Source organism: Gymnoscopelus microlampas, assembly GCF_963454915.1.
Source record: "Gymnoscopelus microlampas genome assembly, chromosome: 3".
Lineage (NCBI taxonomy): Eukaryota > Metazoa > Chordata > Actinopteri > Myctophiformes > Myctophidae > Gymnoscopelus > Gymnoscopelus microlampas.
In genome coordinates this window covers 55,265,362-55,288,765 of record NC_139940.1, presented here as the reverse complement: position 1 = coordinate 55,288,765, position 23,404 = coordinate 55,265,362, and the positions used below count along the sequence as shown (strand labels likewise).

General features: G+C 43.9%; 1 protein-coding gene across 1 annotated transcript in view; it reads right to left on the bottom strand.

Annotated features, from left to right (window-relative positions):
• Positions 1-23,404, bottom strand: part of LOC311041926 (ATP-dependent translocase ABCB1-like) — a gene marked incomplete at both ends in the record, with an annotated part of 49,887 nt that overhangs the window by 2,634 nt on the left and 23,849 nt on the right. The window contains 14 exons of the mRNA XM_084052409.1: positions 3,056-3,253; positions 5,461-5,617; positions 10,126-10,266; positions 12,464-12,564; positions 12,742-12,945; positions 13,399-13,482; positions 13,782-13,859; positions 17,556-17,660; positions 18,186-18,329; positions 18,686-18,871; positions 19,538-19,699; positions 20,351-20,521; positions 21,800-22,003; positions 22,924-23,049. Coding sequence (XP_083908535.1) covers positions 3,056-3,253; positions 5,461-5,617; positions 10,126-10,266; positions 12,464-12,564; positions 12,742-12,945; positions 13,399-13,482; positions 13,782-13,859; positions 17,556-17,660; positions 18,186-18,329; positions 18,686-18,871; positions 19,538-19,699; positions 20,351-20,521; positions 21,800-22,003; positions 22,924-23,049 — 2,061 coding nt within the window. The remainder of the gene's footprint in view (positions 1-3,055; positions 3,254-5,460; positions 5,618-10,125; positions 10,267-12,463; positions 12,565-12,741; positions 12,946-13,398; positions 13,483-13,781; positions 13,860-17,555; positions 17,661-18,185; positions 18,330-18,685; positions 18,872-19,537; positions 19,700-20,350; positions 20,522-21,799; positions 22,004-22,923; positions 23,050-23,404) is intronic.

The following is a 23,404-nucleotide window of genomic DNA, read 5'->3' as shown; positions in this document are numbered from 1 at the left end:
TGAGATGGCAGTCAAATCTAAACATCTACCCTTATTTCAGGATAGTCTTCTATCAATTGAAATCATGAGTAAGCATCCAATCCAACTTTATTTATAGAACTTTAAATATATTTAAAAACAACAGAGTTGACCAAAGTGCTTTGCAGCAAATGTCGAAGAGACACAAATAAGAGCACAAGAAACACAATAAACCAGAGAGAATCATATAAGTAAAAAATTAAAACACAAATAAGCTCCTAAAATAGCGGCTCACAAAACACAAATAATACTCGTTGTGAGCTTGTAAATCGGCTATTTACAAATAGCCTATGTATAAAATAGGGCTAAAGTGGTTAATGTATGTTTTATAATATCATAATTTATATCTGAAAAGTAATTAGTAACTAAAGTTTTCAAATAATTGTATTGGAGTAAAAGTACAATATTTGCCTCTGAGATGTAGTGGAGTAGAAGTAAAAGTACTGAAAACTGGAAATACTCCAGTAAAGTAAAATACCACTTTTCTTTTTTTAACTTACAGTACTTGAGTAAATGTACTTAGTTACTTTCCACCACTGGCGGGTAGTAATAAAAGCATGGATAACAAAATCAACAAGAAATAAAAAGGGCTTAACCTTGGATAAAATCTTAAGCTGGAAGAAAGCATATTTTAAAACCGAGTATATTTGTTTATCCATTAAAATAAATCCCTGTCCATTTGTACACCTAGGTTGGTTACAGTGGGTGTTGGTTTAATGTACGGTTCCAGGGAGCCCAGGTCTATATCAGAGATTTTGGCAGCACCACTGGGTCTAAAAAATATAATTTCTGTTTTGCTTTCATTTAAATTAAAGAAAATGTTGCATCCATGACAAAGGGCCATACAAATATGACCCAAAGAAGTGGTCCTTTGGCTCAAATTGCCCCAGGTTAGGGGTAAGTTGTCCCACATGATATTTACATTTTTCAAGTTTAAATTGTAAAGGCATAGTATGTAACTCTTCCCTGTGTCTTCATAACAAAACAATATAGATTCTTTTTTTAACAATCATTTCCCTCTATAGCAGCAGTTATCAGCCACTGGATGATGTTATTGCACGTTACATCCACAAGAGGGCACACCAACACAACAAGATAACAGATAACTATTTGAACATAAACATGCAGTCAAGAAAGAATGAAATAAAGTGTCAGATTGAATATGTTTTTAAAAATGCACATACACACTTTTATAATGCTTTTGTTTGAATAAAACTAAGACACAATTTAAAGAATATTACTAAAACTAACTTGGAATCATGCGTTTAATATGTGGCCTCATGCTTGTGGTGGAATGCTAGGCCATCTGTCGCTCATATCCTCCTATCCTCCTATAATTCTACAAAGCTCTGTGCGTGCGGTGTGCGGTGAGCCCAAAAACTCTTCTGCCCGGTTGCCAGATCATGTGCACATATCCCTAGGTCTAGTGGATATAACTGTAGAGATTCCACAATCACCATTCAATGACCAAAAACTGAAGTAGTTCCAAATTTTAGAGTACTAATCATTCTGTCTGCAACCGGTTTATGAACTCTCTGCCTTGCTGCTGCTTTCTGCTTGATGAATATGCCTACTTTTTTACTGCTATAAAATGCAAGTGCCGTGTCCATCTAGTACAATATTAGTCAACGACTTGTCTTCCGTTTTCAAGAGAGGAGAAGCCAAGCTGAAAGGCAGACATACACTTTTATCTGCTATAAAAATAATGTGAGGGTGATACTAGTCACTGTATGTAATCCTACGGGCTGGGGCGACACCTGTCAGCAGGGAGTGTTGGGCGGGAGGAGTAGGACGAAGGCTCTAAGTCCTCCCAGTGGGGGCTCCTCACTGGTAGGTGAATCAGTAGGATACAACAGCAGTGACAACACAGAAATGTGTGTGGGGAGGAATTAATTGGCACAACAATAAAATTGGTTTGACGGCCCTATGTTGTTACCGTACACACCATATCTTTCATTAAGCCTTTTAGCTCTGCATTACACACACAAACATAATGCAAACACATGCACAGAGACGCACACATTCAACATGGCGAAATAGCATCGCTCACAGCCCTGGACGTGTGTTAACCCGTTAAAGCCGGGAAAGCGTCTGTGTCTTTTTAGATGTTAGCTATATATACAGTATAGCAACATACATGTTTTTTGTTTTTAACTCTTAAAGGGTAAGACCACTTTGGTAGAGGTTTGGGTTGTGTAGTTACCTTGCCATGATGTAACTCCAAAGGTGGGCAAGAAATCAAAAATAATTGCTCCATTGATTAGAAATTGATAATTCAAAATATGCTCCTCATTGACTTACATTGTACGGTAAAACAGCTCTCAAAGTCACTCTTTTAGCACATAAATGAACCCTTTAAGATTTAGAACAGTGATTCTCAAAAATAGAAGATCTACAAGCTCACATCGCGTCACTAAGTGCTGCGCTGCGAGCTTGCACATCTGCTATTTTTGAACCTTTTTGAAAAATCTAGAAAGAGTTAGAATGTTTGTTTTTTTACACACATCTTCTCTTCTGAGGGTCCCTGGCACAAAACATTTTCAGATGGGTGTCCGCGGCCAAATACAGTGATTTCTGAGAACTACTGATTTACAAGAATCGGCCTCAAGTCTACTTAAAGAGATAGTTCACCACCCCCAAATTACTTTTTTTCCTATCGATTAGTCACCCCATGGAGACTTGAATTCATGGATATATTTTATTTATTGTCGCATTCCTAAGCCAATAATTTGATGACCGGCAGCAGTTCAGGTAGGAGACACAAAGAGTCTCCTTTGTCTCCTACCAGAACTGCTGCCTACCGGTCCGTCGGTCATCAAATTATTGTCGAGAATTTTTTTTTAAATATCCATGAATTCAAGTCTCCATGGGGTGACTAATCGATTGAAATTGTTTTCATTCATTTTTTTGGGTGAACTATCTATCCCTTTAATGGGTTAAATGAGGATGCGTGTGTGCATGTGTATGTATGCGTAGATACAGACAGACAGACAGACAGACATTTAGTGAATATGTGTGTGCATGTGTGCGCTCTCACCACTCTCCCTTGGAGGGGGTCATAGAACCGCTCCAGCAGCTGGATGGTGGTGCTCTTGCCACAGCCGCTGCTGCCCACCAGGGCCAGGGTCTCTCCTTTGCCCACCTGCAGGCTGAGACCCTTCAGGACGGTCACGTCGGGCCGCGACGGGTAATGGAACTCAACGCTGTCAAAGCGCACGCTGCCGTCAAACTCCTCCTGCAAGAGGACACAGACCATAGAACATTACTGTCTCTGTGCAATAGTTATGTTTAATGATCATTTATACTTTTTGTAATGTGTGCAAACGTATAAATGTTTTTTTTTCCTTTTTATTCATTCATAGCATAGGCTAGCTATGGATTTCTCTTGCCGTTTTCTAAACAATATGTTTAGGCTATCAATGCATTGAATGGGACATTATCACGTTTTAACAGACCATTGAATAGGCGAAGTAGGCGACATACTGACCTACCCGTGATTTGTCAGACCATTCATTGGGTGTTACCGACGGAGATGACTTACATAAAGTTAAGTTTCGGTTTCGGACCATGACAGAGGCGGGCAGTCTCAAGCATAGACTGTATAAATGAGATGGACAAAGCCACTCCCCTGCTTTCTACAGACGGAACAATCGGCTTCATTTTCGAAGACTGTAGGTCCGCCATCCTTCAACATCGCGTCATATCGCGTCATATCCTGCAGAATGCGACCAGACCATTATTGGTTGGGTAGCTTGTCAATCAAGAGCGGGGGCGGGGAATGAATGCTATTGGTTGTGTAGCTTGTCAATCAAATCATCCCACCCCTCCTAGAGAATAGCCTACTTTATCGTCAATTTTAAAACAAATGGGACCATAATTTAGCAAAACGCATATCCTGATGATTGAAAGGAGACTTTAAACTAGCGACTGGAAGCATAGAATTTATGACAATTTTTGTTACGGTAAGAAAATTTTGTCAAAAAACCCATTATTGCATTAAAATAAATTATTTCTGACACCGGCAGGTCGGCGCAGGGTAAAACAGCGCCACTCTGGCCATTCATAAGCTTCCGTGTTGGCCTCATCGTAAATATCCAAGACTTGCCCCTTGGTCTCAAGCGAACTGGAGCCACGTGAGGCACCACTGAGCGAGCTAAAGCAAGTGAGTTGCCGTGCCGAACGTTGCAACGTTCGCTTGAGCCTATTCAGCGCTGTCCAAGTTATACCGATTGGCAACAGAATCGTAAATCATGGTGTGGGGACTGCTCTGCCTCCGATAGGTCAGTATCTTCTGATTACCCCCAAAGAATGGTCAGATAAATCTTGGGTAGGTCAGTATGTCGCCTACTTCGCCCATTCAATGGTCTGATAAAACGTGATAATGTCCCATTCAGTGTATTGATAGCATTCGAAGCCGTCAAACTTAGTTGACTGGGGTTCTCCAGGGCTCTAAGCTAAACAAGCAAGCATTTCCCTCTACACCAAATGACTTTGCGGAACATAGCCGTTCTACAAATGTTGCGTTGTAAGCTAGAACATCGGCTACGTTCGGCAACAGAACAGGCTCTAAGCACAGCAGCCATATTCTAAAGAAATTGAGCTTCTTCCTTACTTCCTTCCAGATGTTGCCAATGATTCTAATGAAGGCTCTGTTCCATTTAGTGTAGAAGGACCCCCATAACTCTGAGTGTACAAATCCATTTGTACACTATCAGAGTTACACACCTGTAAGGGAACCCCCTAAATGAACCGTGAGGGTCCCTGGACCACACTTTGAGACCCACTGGTGTGTCTAGTGAGCCAACATGCACAATATCAGCACCCTGACTCTGTTTGACCAGAATGGGGCACAACCTTAATTAGCATCATTGGTAACACCTGAAGGACGTAAGGAAGAGGCCCAATTTCTTTCCAATACAGCTGAGCTATAGAACCTATAGGGAAGCTAGGGTGTGTCATATTCAATTTCAGATAATACTACAATAGGCTCTATGCACAGCAGCCATATTATCACTTCCTTCACAGGTGTTACCAATGATACTAATGAAGTCTCTGTTCCATTTAGTGTAGCACAGTGCTTCTCAGATTTTTCAATTTCCACGACCCCCATAACTCTGAGAGTGTACAAATGGAACCAAATGAACCCTTACGGGTCCATTTGGTTCCATTTGTACACTCTCAGAGTTACAACCCCGTAAGGGGCCATTTGGAACCCCCTTAAGGAACCATTAGGGTCCCTGGAGCCACATTTTTGTCCCAATGGTGTAGCAGAGTGTTTCCAGTGAGTCATCATGCACAATATCGGCACCCTGACTCTGTTTGAGCAGAATCGAACAGAGCCTTCATTAGTATCATTGGTAACACCTGTGAATGTCTTCACAATATGCACTGCTGTGCATAGAGCCTATTCATGTGTATGCATTGCATGTGGCTGCGGCGTACCGGGCTCTCTCCATCCGGGGACATGTTGTCTATGGCCGGCTCTCTGTTGATCAGCATCATGAGGTGGGAGGCTGACACTTTGGCCTTGGAGTAGTTTGGTGTGAACGAGTTGGCCTCCCCCACCGCCATGGCTCCATACATCACAGCAGAGACCACCCTGAAACAATAACACTGCCCATGTTACTCACAAAGACATTTTTACTACTGTCTGTCCTCCTCATGCTGTGCAGTGGTGGAAAAAGTACTCAAATGTTTTACTTAAGTAAAAGTGTCAATACTGCAATATAGAAGTACTCTGTTGCAAGTAAAAGTCCAGAATACAAAATTTACTTGAGTAAAAGTACAAAAGTATTGGTATCAAAATGTACTTAAAGTACCAAAAGTAAAAGTACTAAATGTTTGAAAATAGCAGATCTACAAGCTCACAATGTGTCGCGATACGACGCGTTGTGAGCTTGTAGATCTGCCATTTTCAAATAGCCTAGGTATAAAATAGGGCTAAAGTGGTTAATGTATGTATCTACTTATATAATCGAGGATTGACTTCCGCCCCGCCGCTGACGCCATACCCACAGCTCTGATGTCGACTAAACACAACACCGACACACCACATCTCGGCACCACAGTAGCCACGGCGTGCGCGTTGAATTTACGGGTGGCGTAGGGCACCTATCATTGCTCACTACATATTTTCCACCTCGCAACATAATTAATTCTACTCACCACATTACGACCCCAACGGAAGGGGAAACAGTTTCGTACCGTTTACCATGCGCACCACCGACACCGAACACCGACGGGCAAAGCCGAAACATCACGAAGCGGCCGCCATTGAAATGTCCATCGCCAGAAGAACAACAACAGAAGCGCCTCCTTCACCTCCCCTTCACTGCACCATCTCTTCTGCTTCCACGCTCAATTCAGGTCACTAAAATGCTCATACATTAACGCTCAACCTCACAATCACACGCTTCTCCGTTTAGTGTTTCATTAGCGCGAGCGTGGAAAGCAACAACAGCGCGTTGTGTTGCTGCGCATCTGCTAGACAATAGCCTAGGATCATGATACCAAGGACTCGACAGTGATGTCATCATTATGCAACCCGGAAGTAAAGATACCAAGGATTCGTCAGTGATGTCAGCCATCTGCGTTGCCACGTTGCCAAAAGAACACAAGCACAAAACACAACAAAATATCAGTGTTGCATTTGCGCCAGAAACAAGCAACCACCTTCATGAAAAAAAGAAAAAGGGGTCCGCCATGTTCCACGGGGGTCCCCGGGGGTCCCAACACTCCCAGGGGGTCCGCGGACCACCAGGGGGTCCACGGACCACCAGGAGGTCCAAGGACCCCCACGAAAAAAAAAAATTTTTCTATTTCTTTTTACTTTTGGAAATTTTTATCCCACCATTTTGGCACCCCAAAATAAGCGCGCCCTTAGAGCCCTAGAGTCCCGTGCGCGGCTAGCGGGCCGGCCGCCCTAGTGTTTTATAATGTAATAATTTATATCTGCAAAGTAACTAGTAACTCAAGTTTTCAAATAAATGTAGTGGAGTAAAAGTACAATATTTGCCTCTGAGATGTAGTGGAGTAGAAGTAAAAGTACTGATAATTGTACTTAAGTACTAGTACTTGAGTAAATGTACTTAGTTACTTTACACCACTGCTGTCCTCCTCATGCTGGGTCTCTCCCTCACCGTTTCCCTACTATCTTTCTTTCCTACGCTATCTTGCTCTCAGCTTTCCCATTGTCTTTTTTTATCATTATAATTTTTTGGTACTTTTTACCCTTTTTCCTCTCCAATTTAGTCGTTCTGCTAATTCATTCCTCCGCACACACATTTGTGTGTGTGTTGTCACTGCTGTTGTATCCTACTGACTCGCCTGCCAGTGAGGTGCCCCCACCGGGAGGACATAGAGCCTTCGTCCTACTCCTCCTGCCCAACACTCCCTGCTGACAGGTGCCGCCCCCCAGCCCGTAGGAATACATGTAGTGACAAATATCACCCTTCCCACTCGGCTTCCCTCCCCTGAACATGGGCCAGTTGTGTTCGTATAGACACTCGACAAAGCCGGATGCACCACGACTAATTTGAACCCACAACCTCCGCACTTTGCCACTGCGCCACCCGAGTGCGATCCTATTGTGTGTCCCTCCTATGCTGTCTCCCTCTCACTTTTCCTACTGTGTCTCTCCTACACTGTCTCCCTCTCAGATTTCCTACTGTCCCTCCTCTACTGTTTACCTCTCATAGGCTCTATGCACAGCAGCCATGTTGGAAATAAAACTCTGTTTGACCAGAATGATACAGAGCCTTCATTAGTATCATTGGTAACACCTGTGAAGGAAGTAAGGCCCAGTTTCTTTCCAATATGGCTGCTGTGCATAGAGCCTATTCCGGTGTGCAGTATGTGTATACTTGTGTGCGTGTGTGTTCCTCTCTTGCCGCTAACCCAGTAAACTCTGGCCTTCTAATAAATACATCAACTTTCTGTCTTTATGACTTGTGCACACAAAGCACGTTTCCTGAGCCTGTACACCGCAAAATCCTGAGTGCCCATTTAACTCTAAGCATACGTAAATGCAACCAAATGTGTATGCAACTGTCACAGCCTACCTGTTAGATGTGTGTGTTTGAGCATGTTATGTCATGTTTTATGTCTTTATGACACCTCCATGCGTTTGAACTCTCGATAACCTCTGGCCTCTGTGGTCTATTGTTTAAGCATGTTGACCTCATTCATGTACAAATGTCAATGGAACAAGCCCCTGATAATAACCCAGTTGCATTGGGTAAGGGTTCATTCCACAAGTTATTAAACATAACTACAGTATGACAGCTGCCAACCAGGCTTTACATCTCATGCCCGGCAAAAAATATGGCGTTGCTCATCTTCATTCTATCCACTTCAGTCATCGCAATATGTTTGGTGAATAGTCTTAAGTTCTGCAGTAGAACTGCAATTTGATTTTGTAGGTCAGAGTTGAAACAACGATTGGAAAATGTTGCTGGCAGTGGTGTAAAGTAACTAAGTACATTTACTCAAGTACTGTACTTCAGTCCAATTTTGAGGTACTTTTACTTACTGGAGTATTTCCAATTTTCAGTGTGTGTGTGTGTGTGTGTGTGTGCGTGCGCGTGCGCGTGTGCGTGCGTGTGTGTGTGTGTGTGTGTGTGTGTGTGTGTGTGTGTGTGTGTGTGTGCGTGTGTGTGCGTTTGTGTGCGTTTGTGTGTTGCTGGGGACAGAGTCCATGGTAAAATCCGGGAGGTAAAATGCTCCAGGACAGTGTAATCATTAAACCACAATCGTTACACCTGCCTGTTGTCTCTTAACCGCCTGCTGCCCGGTCCCCTCTACTCTACAAGTGATGTGACCATGTGACCATTAGTGGGAAAAAAAACGTTCATTTCAGTGAACGAACAATTTTGTTCACGTTCACGGGAATGATTCGTTCAAATGATTCGTTCAAATGATTCGTTCAAATGATTCGTTCAAATGATTCGTTCAAATGATTCGTTCAAATGATTCGTTCAAATGATTCGTTCACGTTCTCGTTCAGTAGCGCTATTTTCTAGTGAAAAACACCATCGCGCGAGCGTTATTATTACGTTGTTCGTACAGCCCGCCCTCCCGTCCCATGTACGGGGGGAGGGGATGGGGGGCATGAACGATAGCGTGAACGTAACAGTTTCAGGGAGTGAACAAGCTTGTTCACGTTCACGGCAATGAACTAGTTCTTTTGAACAAATCGATCATGAACGACCCATCACTAGTGACCATGCTCTACGAGGCTTGGCAATCCTACCTTCAGGATATGATCCAACCTCACACTCTCAAGTACTCCATTTTTTTAACTTAAGTAAAAGTACCAATACTGCAATATAGAAATACTCTGTAACGTTAAGTTAAGTAAAAGTCCAGAATTCTAAATTAGTAAAAGTACAAAAGTATTGGCATCAAAATGTACTTAAAGTACCAAAACAAAATGTTTGAAAATAGCAGATCTACAAGCTCACAACGCGTTGCGATGTGACGCGTTGTGAGCTTGTCGATCGGCTATTTTCAAATAGCCTAGCTATAAAATAGGGCTAAAGTGGTTAATGTATGTTTCATAATATCATAATTTATATCTGAAAAGTAACTATTAACTAAAGTTTTCAAACAATTGTAGTGGAGTAAAACTACAATATTTGCCTCTGAGATGTAGTGGAGTAGAAGTAAAAGTATTGGAAATTGGAAATACTCAAGTAAAGTATAAATACCTAAAAATTGTACTTAAGTACAGTACTTAAGTTAATGTACTTAGTTACTTTCCACCACTGCATCAGTGAGCACAATGTCCCCAGACCCAGGACTTTTTTGTGCTATCCTTTTAGCCTAAATGTCGGACTGTACCTTGTGCTGTTTACATTTCTGACTAAAAGTATTCAATCAATCAACTGGTTCTCAAACTTTCATGTTTTGACATGTGTCACCTGTCAAAAAGAACAGATGTAGAAGCTAACAGTGCGTCCGTTAGCTTGTAGATCTGTTCTTTGAAGTGACACCCTCGTAATGACGGATGATGAGAGTGTCAACACGGCCGGCTGTGTGATTCAAGCGGCAACTTGAAAACCCCGGTAGTAAATAAAAAGGGACTCTTTTAGAGGTTAATGAACTCACAGGTACACGCTCTCGAAATCCATTCTCCCCGCCTCGATCAGCCAGGCGCCGAAGCGGAAACAGCCGGCGTACGCAAAGTAGATCATGGCCTGGGAGAAGGAGAAGGTTATGCCATACACATGGGCCTTCTTCTGAGAGTTTCTGTACGGAGAGAGAAAGAGCAGTGAGATAGAGATAGAGAGAGAGAGAGAGAGGGGTGGGGGGCAGTTAGACAGGGTTGCTTTCTACTACAGCCTCCTAGACTCACAGTAGATATCATTATGAATATAACGTGTCTTTTTTGTATGATACGTACAAATCAAATGTGGACTCAACCTGCCAGTATTTCAACATGAAACCGACTTAAGCTTAAACCTTTCATTAACATAATCCCAATCAAATGTAAGTCAGACAAGCTACACACCAGAACACTTCACATTTAAGTCTCTGAATTCATTAGAAGGACTATATCAGTCACCAGAATTAGGGACATGTTTTCATTGTTAAAGTGAAGTGTTTTAATGTGAAAGTCTCCTTTAACCACATGAACCATAGTGTCCCTATTCTATTCTGGGCATTATAGTGAACATTCGGCAAAAATAGGCTAACATTGGGCGTAAGTTCACAATGTGTCACAACATGACACATTCTGAACGTGTAGATCGGCTATTTTCAGCTGAGAGATTTGGTGTAGAGGGGGTAGGATTGGGGTTAGGGTTAGGGTCAGGGGGACCAAGTATAGACCTCTGGGGGACCCCACGTTTAAATGATTAACTAAAATAAAATAGCTAAAGTGAAACAGAATCTGAGCCTAAGCGAAAGTGACAACAAATCAGTAATAAAACACAGGAAGGTTGAGTTGACATGGTCTGCATTTCCGTTTGAATATGCACGTTTTTCATTATCTATACTTGAATGAATGAATGCATTTGAATTTGGGGTGGAATGTGCTTTCCGTGGGATTTACACAAACCCTCGCGAAAACACAAGCAATTCTAGCAATTTCTTTAGTTGTTTTTAGAGTTTAACCCATTCAGGGCGCGCTCTCACCAAAAGTTGGCTGGCCGCTGTTAAACGCAGGTTGTGCGCGGCCACAGTTTTTTGCAGCCAGCGGATTCTAAAAAAAACGCTGTGACGCACCTGTCACTCACATTCAAGACCGTCCCCGTAGCCCGCACCGCCACTAGACACTAGCCACTAGACAAAAAATGTCTTTGCACTTTCACACTTGGGGTTCGTACATCTACATACACATTCAGATTTCAAATATAAAGTACTTACCCCATGGCCACGGATGTTACAATCATGTACGGGCCCTCATAAGTATCCGTATCTTCCGTATTAAATAAATATCAATAAAAAGCATTTTAATCCAATCAGTAGTCATTTTCTCCGTATGCTTTCAACTGCGTGACCCTAGCGGTTGAGAGGTGTATTGCACTGTTGGTACATTATAACTCTATGGGGAAATGGCCACCAATCGGATTAAAATGCTTTTTATTGAACAATACGGAAGATACGGGTACTTCTGAGGGCCCGTACATGATTGTAAAATCCGTGGCCATGGGGTAAGCACTTTATATTTTAAATCTGAATGTGTATGTAGATGTACGAACCCCAAGTGCACAAATCATAAAGTACTGGGTGAGATGCAACAGCTACAACCAGTTGGTCCACTGAGAGCACCATGTTGCTTCCTGAGTCTTGGGACGGTCCGCCTTCGACTCACCCGATTGGACAGAGGGGGAAAATCAGCTCCTGCCTCCAGCAGTTTTATGCTTCTTCATGTAGAGCGGATAAACGCAAAGTCTGCGCGACAAGCGGAAAAATCTGCTCTTGCGTCAATCCACGCATTTGCATTGACAAAGCATTGGCAGATTCTGCCCCAGAGGTAAAATAAAAGTGCGGTGTGAGCGCCCTAAGACCTGAAGCCGATTCTACAATGTTTTCTAAATCACAGTATTTGGCCGCCGACCCCCATCTCAAAATGTATTGTTCCAGTGACCCGCCAGAAGCAAAGAGTTGAGTTAAAAATGTTTTAACGCTTTAAAACAATATATATTCAAAGATTTGCACACATTTTTACGATTTTTCAAAAATAACAGATCTACAAGCTCATAGCGCGGCACTTGGTGCCGCGCCATGAGCTTGTATATCTGCTATTTTTGAATAGCCAAAGTGTAAAATAATGCTTTTTAGCTCAAATCAAAAACTGACACAGATGCGTTCCAGGTCTTAATGGGTTAAAACTGTAATGTGGCGAGGTTGGCATGCCATTGATTTAAATTGTGTTGAGTTAACTCTGACCCCCAACAGATTGTGAGGTGTAATTCAGAGAACATCACACACACATACATACATGTAAGGACCCAGGAGGTTCTCGTAGTACAGGGACTCAAACTTGGCCTCCCTGGTCAGAGAGGCCACAGTACGGATGTTCTCTATAGCCTCTGTAGCAATCTGCAGACACAAACACATGGTTAGATTAATTATGTGTATTAAAACATTGAGACTGTGCGTGCATGCGCAGGTTGCACGCAAAGCAATTCCCAAACTAGTTGTTTTGAGGAGCGCTCATTTGACCAGTCAAGAATCAAATTTTCATCAAAGCTCAACAATAAACCAATATATGGTGACCTTGCCAGCTTTCTCCAGCTCCTTCTTGTCCTTCACAGCGTGTCCAGAAAGCTCCTTCATCTGCACGGCTCCGGCCAGGGCCATGAGCGGCACGATGGCCAGGATCATCAGGGTCAGCTCCCAGCCGTACACGAAGGAGATGATCACACCCGTCCCCAGGTTGGCCATGTTCTGAGCCAGCGTCGCCATGCGCAGCCCTGTGGCCTGACACACACACACACACACACACACACACACACACACACACACACACACACACACACACACACACCCACACACACGCACGTGTGGGAGGGGAGGGGAGGGGTAGGGGAGAGGAGAAGAGAAGAGAAGAGAAGAGAAGAGAAGAGAAGAGAAGAGAAGAGAAGAGAAGAGAAGAGAAGAATCATGTAAAGCAGTGGTTCTCAAACTGTGGGTCCCAAATGATTGTGACACATCTTGAAGTAATATAGGACTTAAGTGGTTAAGTAATCGTGACCACATGATAAAATGAGTTTGACACCTCTAGTCGACACAGAGTCAGTGTGTGTGAGTGTGTGTGTGTGTGTGTGTGTGTGTGTGTGTGTGTGTGTGTGTGTGTGTGTGTGTGTGTGTGTGTGTGTGTGTGTGTGTGTGTGTGGGTGGGTGGGTGGGTGGGTGGGTGCGTGCGTGTCTTACCCCTTGGACCTGTGCAGCGTCTGTGGCCAGTCTGGTGGTCAGAGCTCCCACGCTGTTTTTAGGTTCATCAAACCATCCCAGGTCCTACCGCCACACAATGTGCAGTACAGACAATCAAACATCAACCAGTACAACCAAACCACCATGTTATTTCTGGTCTGTATGGTACACTTGAGATAGACGGTCCCACATCCTACATCTAATTGCTATTATTTGTTTGTCAAAGTTATGCTATGGCAGCATTTTAACCACTTCAACCCCATATGTTTGAGCGGAGTACCTCAGGGCTCTATACTAATGTCAATTTTGTTTTCTGTTATTGTGGGGAACTAGCCGACACGTTGTGAGCTTGTTGATCTGCTATTTTCAGCGAAACCCCTCACCTGTCTCATCATGGCTTTGAAGGCACCCAGTCTCAGCTTCATGGTCAAAATCTCACCGGCTTTCCCAAAGCAGAAACCCTACGGATGAAAATGAATACACGTAATGAGAGAAGCAGAGAGGAGGAATCTCAGAAAAGATTAATTTGTACACTGCAGACTCTGAGCTTGTAGATCTGCTATTTTCACTATATTTGAACTAGAGCTGGAGTGATTAATTCATAATGCACTTTTTTTTTGTGGAGTCAAAAGTACAGTATTTGACTTTGAAATGTAGTGGAGTGAAAGTTATGAGTATCATACGATACAGATACTCAAGTAGAGGCGGCAGGGCTTCCAGGGGGCTTCAGGAAAAGTAATACACACTATCAGCAGCCATATTGGAAAGAAGTTAGGCCTCTACTTCCTTCAGGTGTTACCAATGATACTAATGAAGGCTCTGTTCCATTTAGTGTAGCACAGTGGTTCTCAAACATTTTATTTTATTTCAAGGACCCCCATAACTCGGAGAGGGTTTGGACCCTTACGGGTCCATTTGGTTCCTTTTGTACACTCTCAGAGTTACACAGCCGTAAGGGGCCATTTGGAACCCCCTCAAGAAACCATGAGGGTCCCTGGACCACACTTTGAGACCCACTGGTGTAGCAGAGTGTTTCCAGTGAGCCAACATGCACAATATCAGCACCCTGACTCTGTTTGACCAGAATGGCACAGACTAGAGCCTTCATTGGTATCATTGGTATACCACCTGTGAAGGAAGTAAGGAAGAGACCCAGTGTCTTGCCTATATGGCTGCTGTGCATATAGAGCCCATTGGAAGAGAATATTCTTATCCGGTCTGATCTGAAGGAATAGTTGAGAGGGACGATATAAACCTATCAACAGGCAAATATCAGCATGTAAACACGTATGTATTCCGATCATTTATCTCTGGTTGGTCAGAATTTGGTCAGAATGTATTGAGAGGATAGCCCCTTGAGATGCAGCATCTCATTTTAGAGGGGCTCCTATGCACATACATAAAACATCCATACAATACAAGTACGCAATACTCAATGCACAAAACACACATGTACAGATACAATTAGCTTGCTCACCCTCTCCCACCCACACCCCCATCCCTCAACTCATTTTAAACAAAGAAGTCGAGAATACAGTACTATGACCTATATCAAAGTCAGATGTAAGTACAAGCTGTGTTAAAAGCATGAACAGGTAGTTTCGAGATGTGAATACAAGGAAGTCCTGAAGCGGCCAAGAGAGGTAACAGATCTGAGAGAAAGAGGAACAGTAAAATAGGGATGTTGTGTATGTCTAAGTGGGTATGGTGTAAATGGTTCCAGAGACTGTCTCAAGTAAGAAGGACAGTTAAAGTGAACACATTTAAAAAGGAATAGGTACCAGTGAAGTTTCCTTGGCTGGCCTTAGGCTGCAGCCAATCAAGCGAACTATACAGAGAACAGTGGTGTGTTATGTATGGACACCTCAGTACAAATCTACATAGGGAGTTATATAATATATTGAGAGGCTTGAGATTAGTATCTGTGGTGGTCTGATATACAATATCAGCATAATCTACGATGGGAAGAAGTACTTGGTCGGAAAATCAACAGAAACAAACCAGGCAGAACTACTTTGTGCCACATGTCAAAAGTTATAATTCCGATTAAATGCTCTGAGGCATGTAAACAAGGATTACGTTTATTCAGCGTCCATGTAAACAGTTGGAATCTCTGATCGTAATGATTTAATTCTGAATGAAGAAATATTGTCCATGGAAACGCAATCAGTCACAATCTTTATTAAGTTGCCGTAGATGATTACACATTTTTATTGTGTCTGCGTTGTTTGTGGAACGTGTGACGATGCTACAGTATCTGTTGTGCTGACTTTTCTTCTGACGACGCCATTGACCCATGTGCCGTTGCACCCAAGATTATGTGTGTGTGAGAAAGACCAATAAAGAGAGAGAGAGAGAGAGAGAGAGAGAGAGAGAGAGAGAGAGAGAGAGAGACTGAGCTACTCTTTTTTGTATTATTGCCTTTATTGAGACAGACAGTAGGAAAGCTGAGAGGGAGACAGTGAAGGAGAGACAGACAGTAGGAAAGCTGAGAGACAGACAGTGTAGGAGAGACAGGCAGTAGGAAAGCTGAGAGGGAGACAGACAGTGTAGGAGAGACAGACAGTAGGAAAGCCGAGAGGGATACGGCGTATGAGAGACAGACAGTAGGAAAGCTGAGAGGGAGACAGTGAAGGAGAGACAGACAGTAGGAAAGCTGAGAGACAGACAGTGTAGGAGAGACAGGCAGTAGGAAAGCTGAGAGGGAGACAGACAGTGTAGGAGAGACAGACAGTAGGAAAGCCGAGAGGGATACGGCGTATGAGAGACAGACAGTAGGAAAGCTGAGAGGGAGACAGTGAAGGAGAGACAGACAGTAGGAAAGCTGAGAGGGAGACAGTGAAGGAGAGACAGACAGTAGGAAAGCTGAGAGGGAGACAGTGAAGGAGAGACAGACAGTAGGAAAGCTGAGAGGGAGACAGTGAAGGAGAGACAGACAGTAGGAAAGCTGAGAGGGAGACAGTGTAGGAGAGACAGACAGTAGGAAAGCTGAGAGACAGTAGACCCTCCAGAAAAACGCGGGCAAAAATCCTTGATTATGCGGGCTAAAACTCTTGATTGTGCGACCTAAAATCCTTGATTTTGCGAGGAAATATGCAGTTGTTTTTTGCAATTTTATGCGGTGAAATTGCGGGAAGTTGCGAAATATGCAGAAAGTTGTGAAATATGTGGCAATATGCGAATATTGAAATGTGCGAGAAGTTGCGAAAAATGCGAAATATGTGAAAAGTGGCGAAATATGCGGAAATATGCGAAGCGCATATTATGCGATGTGATGCGCCCTTTTTGAAAAAATGTTACCCCCATATAATTATGCGCCATTTTGCTGATTATGCGGTAAATGATGCGATCGCATAATCACATTTTTCTGGAGGGTCTAAGACAGTGTAGGACAGACAGTAGGAAAGCTGAGAGGGAGACAGTGTAGGGGAGACAGACAGTAGGAAAGCTGAGAGGGAGACAGTATATGGGAGACAGACAGTAGGAAAGCTGAGAGAGAGACAGTGTAGGGGAGACAGAAAGTAGGAAAGCTGAGAGGGAGACAGTGTAGGGGAGACAGACAGTAGGAAAGCTGAGAGGGAGACAGTGTAGGAGAGACAGACAGACAGACAGACAGACAGACAGACAGACAGACAGACAGACAGACAGACAGTAGGAAAGCTTAAAGTGAGACAGTGTAGGGGAGACAGACAGTAGGAAAGCTGAGAGGGAGACAGTGTAAGAGACAGACAGACAGACAGTAGGAAAGCTGCAAGGGAGACAGTGCAGGAGAGACAGACAGAAGGAAAGCTGAGAGACAGACAGTGTAGGAGAGAGCGAGAGACAGACGTTAGGGAAGCTGAATCATAATAATCAGGTAGAGAGATAAGATTCAGGTGAAGGGGCATAACCATGGTGTCATAAGCACATGAACGAGGTTAATAATCAAACAGCCTGTTTCCCCTGCATTCCAGCAAAACCTGCAATGACAACTGTTGTACAGGTGGAGTTTGTGTGTGTGTGTGTGTGTGTGTGTGTGTGTATGTGTGTGTGTGTGTGTGTGTGTGTGTGTGTGTGTGTGTGTGTGTGTGTGTGTGTGTGTGTGTGTGTGTGTGTGTGTGTGTGTGTGTGTGTGTGTGTGTGTGCACATGTGTGTGTGCACATGTGTGTGTGCGTACCTGTAGAAACATGGAGACAAAGGAAACAACTCCGATGGCAGCAAACATGAGAGAGAAGAAAAGGGATCTCTGCCTGACAATCTCCTGGTCTGGATTGGCAAACACCTGAATAACACACACACACACACACACACACACACACACACACACACACACACACACACACACACACACACACACACACACACACACACACACACACACACACACACACACACATTCACAGTTCATTTATGAACATTCATCAAATTTCCCCACTTTAATTTGTCATTTCAGGTTTCATTTTGTTGTGCAACAGCAATATTACAACCCCCCCGCAGTGGTTCTCAACCTTTTCTGGTTCAGGGCCCACTTGGAAATATTGAAGGCATTCACGGCCCACCCATCTGACCACTTAACACTGTAGCCAATCGGCTGCCGTGTTAAGTGGTCAGATGGGTGAATTGAATTGAATTGAATTGAATTGAATTGAATTGAATTGAATTGAATTGAATTGAATTGAATTGAATTGAATTGCATTGCATTGCATTGCATTGCATTGCATTGCATTGCATTGAATTGAATTGAATTGAATTGAATTGAATTGAATCGTAATAACGCATTGCATTGTATCATATTCTATGAACGTACTGAAATGATCTTGGAGAACAGGATGGCGAAGGCCGGCTGCATGGCTCCGTTAATGATGGCGCAGAACAAGCCGACCACGATGTACGGCCACTCTGGTAGGTTGAGACGCAACACCTTCAGGAAGGACACATCTGGTACGTCCTCCTGGAGAGAGAGAGAGAGAGAGAGAGAGAGAGAAGGGGGGGGGGGTTATTATTTATGAGGCAGACAGTAGCTGAGAGGGAGAAGGCGTAGGAGAGACCAACAGTAGGAAAGCTGAGGGGGAGACAGTGTTGGAGAGACAGACAGTAGAAAAGCTGGGAGGGAGACAGTGTAGGAGAGAGAGATAGTATGAATGCTGAGCGGGAGACAGTTGGACAGACAGGCAGTAGGAAAGTTGAAGGGTAGACAGTGTTGGAGAGACAGACAGTAGGAAAGTTGAGAGGAAGACACAGCGTAGGAGAGACAGACAAGATCGTGAACGTATGCCCGCGTGCTTCTGAAAAAAGACAGACTCTCACCTCCTCCTCTTCTGTCTCCTCCTTGTCCTCCTCGCTTTTCTCTGAGCCGATGAAGGAGGAGCCCTTGGTAGATTTCCTCCTCCTGTACGGAGCCATTTCAGCGGCGTCTGACGGACTCCTCTTCTTCTCCTCCACCGGCTGATCCATCGCTTCTTCTTCGTCTCCTTCCTCCACGCCGCTGAATGTCTGTTAGTGGCGACACGACTCAAGCTTTTTGTTACCGCCGCCCTGACTCCTCTGGTGTGCTATGCTCTCAGAACGATGACATTCGACCCATTGAGACCGGGAACGCATCTGTGTTACTTTAAGATTTTTTTTTGCAAATCTCTGAATATATATATTTTTTTAAAGAGAACATTTGTAACTCAAATCTTTGCTTCTGGGGATTCTACAAATGTCGTCTAAAACCTAACAGTTAAAAATGAATAAAACATGAACAAAATGATATGTGGCATTCCTAAGCCAATAATTTGATGACCGGCAGCGGTTCCGGTAGGAGACACAAAGAGTCTCCTTTGTGTCTCCTACTGGAACCACTGCCTACCGGTCCGCTGGTCAACAATTATTGGCTTAGGAATGCGACAATAAATAAAAAATCTCCATGAATCTCCATGGGGTGACTAATCGATAATTGTAATTTTGGGGGTGAACTATCCCTTTAAGGGTTCTATACTGTACAGCAACTTTGACAAATGGTGTAATATAGAACCATTTGAGGTGTCTAAACTAAGCTGAAGAACCAGTAACGCCACCGCCCCTAAGAACCACTCAGAAACTGTTTGTTTATGTGCATATGGCCTCCATTGAATGTCCCTTGGTGTTGGTTGGTTGGTGGGTGTGTGAGAGGGTTACCTGCATGCTGACCAGGGTGTGATAAACACCCTTCCTGTCCATCAGCTGGCTGTGTGTCCCCTGCTCCACCACCTCGCCGTTCTGCACGCCTGCGATCACATCGGCATTCCTGATGGTGGACAGGCGATGGGCCACCACGATGGTGGTGCGACCTTGCCTCACCTAAACACACACACATAGTCGCAAACCACTTAATACTGAAACTTTAAACCTTACTGTAAACACTCACATATAAACGAAACTGAAACTTTAAACTTTGATTTAAACATACACATGTATCACTTAATACTAAAACTTTAAACTTTAATTTAAACATACACATGTACCACTTGGCACTTAATAATGAAACTTTATCCTTTACTATGCATTCACTACTTACTGTAATACTTCAACGTTATGCTTTACTATGCATTCACCACTTAATACTGAAACTTTCAACTTTACTATAAAAATAAATATTCACCACTTAATACTTCAACTTTACTTTAACCACTTGAACCCCAGATCCATGTTCTGGGAGGAATATTAGCCGAAAATAGCCGATCTACAGCTTGTAGATCGGCTATGTTTTGGCAAACATTTGGTGTAGAGGGCATAAAAAGAATTATATATATGGTTTAAGTGGTTAGTACTTTGAGTTGCGTCTGGATGTGTGTTGTTGCATTATGGGTTTTGTGTGTGTGTGTGTGTGTGTGTGTGTGTGTGTGTGTGTGTGTGTGTGTGTGTGTGTGTGTGTGTGTGTGTGTGTGTGTGTGTGTGTGTGTGTGTGTGTGTGTGTGTGTGTGTGTGTGTGTGTGTGCGCGCGTGCGAGACCTTGTCGAGAGCAGCTTGTACGATAGTTTCGCTCTCGGCGTCCAGCGCTGAGGTGGCCTCGTCTAGGAGGAGGATTTTGGGGTTTCGAACCAGCGCTCTGGCGATGGCTATCCTCTGCTTCTGGCCTCCGCTCATCTGAGTGCCTCTGTCGCCCACCAGAGTGTCAAACTTCTGCTCCGCAACACAGTGCCAGCCTCATTCAGCACACATGTACACAGACCCAGATACACGTAACAATATATTATACACCAAAACACACGAGCACACGCACGCAAGCTCCCACGCACACACGTTTGTATTACTACTAGAAGTAGTCTCATCGTGACGTCTAGCGTGACGCGTCGTTCACTTTGCAGTGCCACCTTACAGGCACCTCACAGTGTGAGAGAGAGTTTTGTGCTCTCCTAAATCCACGGCAGGCTTTGAAAGTACCCACTTCAGAAAGAGGTGACGTGCATCACCTCTCCAATGACCAAAACCCACTTTGTGATTACTCAGACCTGGTATGGCAGACCTGTGGGGAGGTGTCTCATCGTGATGTCAGATTACGTCACACTGGCGTGATGTCAGATTACGTCACACTGGCTACATACAACGTTAGGTAGGATGTGATGTCATATTGTCTCATCGTGATGTCAGATTACGTCACACTGGCGTGATGTCAGATTACGTCACACTGGCTACATACAACGTTAGAACGTACATACTGATGGCGCGTCACACTGGCGTGATGTGGCGTGATGTCAGATTACGTCACACTGGCCACATACAACGTTCGTACATACTGACAACCGACATGGCGCAGGATTCAAATTGTATATATAGATACTTGTGAGGACATCGACATTCTAAGACAGTGATTTTATTAATGGCATTTTAGTGATAATGAGGGGGAGGGTATGTTTTTACTATGTCACTAAAGCGCTGTTTCTCTATTGGCACGTTTGACCCTCAAGGTTTCAGCCTCCAGGAAGAAACTCCAAATAGTCAGAGAAGACATAAAACACCATAAAACCACCACCGGGGGGCTTAATGAAGTTCTATCAACCTCATAGACACATGAAAAACAGAAAAAGTGCAAAAACATGGCACCACCAATTTAACCAAACTTCTAAATGTCTCATCCTAAACCTAGCCCCAAACTGAATCTTTTTCTAATTGTAAATCTATCTCTAAAAATATTTTTTTAACCGTAAACAACCACTTTGTCTTGTGAGGAAAATGGTCCTGTGAATGTCTCTCACATTCTACTATACTTGTGGGGACGTTTGGTCCTCACAAGTATAGCAGTACAAACTCAAACAAACACACACACACACACACACACACACACACACACACACACACACACACACACACACACACACACACACACACACACACACATACACACACACACACACACACACACACACACACACACACACACACACGCACACTGTGACGTACGTTCGGTAGGGTCATGATGAAGTCGTAAGCGTTGGCCTCCTTGGCCGCCTGGACGATCTCCTGCTGGGTGACGTCAAGGCGTCCATACCTGATGTTCTCGGTGATGCTGGTGGCGAACAGGATGGGCTCCTGGCTCACCACGCCGATCATCTCCCTGAGGTGGCGCACGTTCAGCGTCCTGATGTCATGGCCGTCTATGGACACCTGCACAGCCACGGACAAAAAGCACATTAAGGCACTTTAAACCCTCGTATGGTAGGCCTGGAACGCTGGTGTAGCGGTCCAGGCACCTATAGGCTCAGTGTAGCCTGACGGCGTGTCGCGGGTTCGAGTCCCGATCCCGACGGCCTTTGCTGCGTGTCACTCCCCATCTCTCTCTCTCTCCCTATTTCCTGTCAGCCTACTGTCCTATCGGATAAAGGCATAAAAAGCCCCCCCCCCCCCCCAAAAAAAACTCTGGCTTTTCAGTTTTCGCTGAAAATAGGCGACAAGCTCACGTGTTGCAGACGGATGCTGGGGTTTAAGTGGATAAAAGACATATGTTTGTTTACACTACGGGGTTGGTGTGGGGGGGGGGCAAGACGTGATCAAACTAATCGATTTAATTAGTTTAAAAAAACATAATTTAAATAAAATGATCGATTTCATCGAATTCCGATCCACTGAAATCCATATTTGGACATCAATACGGTGTCATATTGGCTTCCCAAAAGTTTTTCCCAAAAGAGCGCCCTCTAGCGTAATTTCTTTCTTTTTTTTACATCAATCTACGTCAATGGCGGTAAACGGTTGGATTTGAAATGACGTAGATCTATGTTAATGGCAGAGAATGTGTTAAAAAGGTTGAGAAACAGTGTGCTCGGGTGTGACGTGGTGTTGTCTTGTTTGTGTATGCTAGGGTGTGAAGATGATTGTCTTGTTTGTGTATGCTAGGGTGTGACACGCTGTTGTCTTGTTTGTGTATGCTAGGGTGTGACGCGGTGTTGTCATGTTTGTGTATGCTAGGGTGTGAAGATGATTGTGTATGCTAGGGTGTGACACGCTGTTGTCTTGTTTGTGTATGCTAGGGTGTGACATGCTGTTGTCTTGTTTGTGTATTCTAGGGTGTGAAGGCGGTTGCTTACGGTGCCTTCCAGTGGGTCGTAGAAGCGCTGCAACAGCTGCACTGTGGTGCTTTTGCCACAACCACTGCTCCCCACCAGCGCCATGGTTTGACCACTGTGCACCGTGAGAGACAGGTTGTTCAGCACCTACACACACACACACGCGCACACGCGCACACACACACACACACACACACACACACACACACACACACACACACACACACACACACACACACACACACACACACACACACACACACACACACACACACACCACACACACAGGTTAGTATTACTATAATTGTGAGGACATCAACGTACTGTAGATTTTTTGAATGCCTATCACTATTAGTAAGTATTAGTATTAGTAAGCCTAACGCCAATTGCAGAATTGCAGATCTACAAGCTCTCAAAGCTTGTAGATCGTCTGTTTCCCGGTGCACGACACCGGAGAGCAACTAAGTATAAATCAGGCATAACTCTTATCTCTAATCCCTAA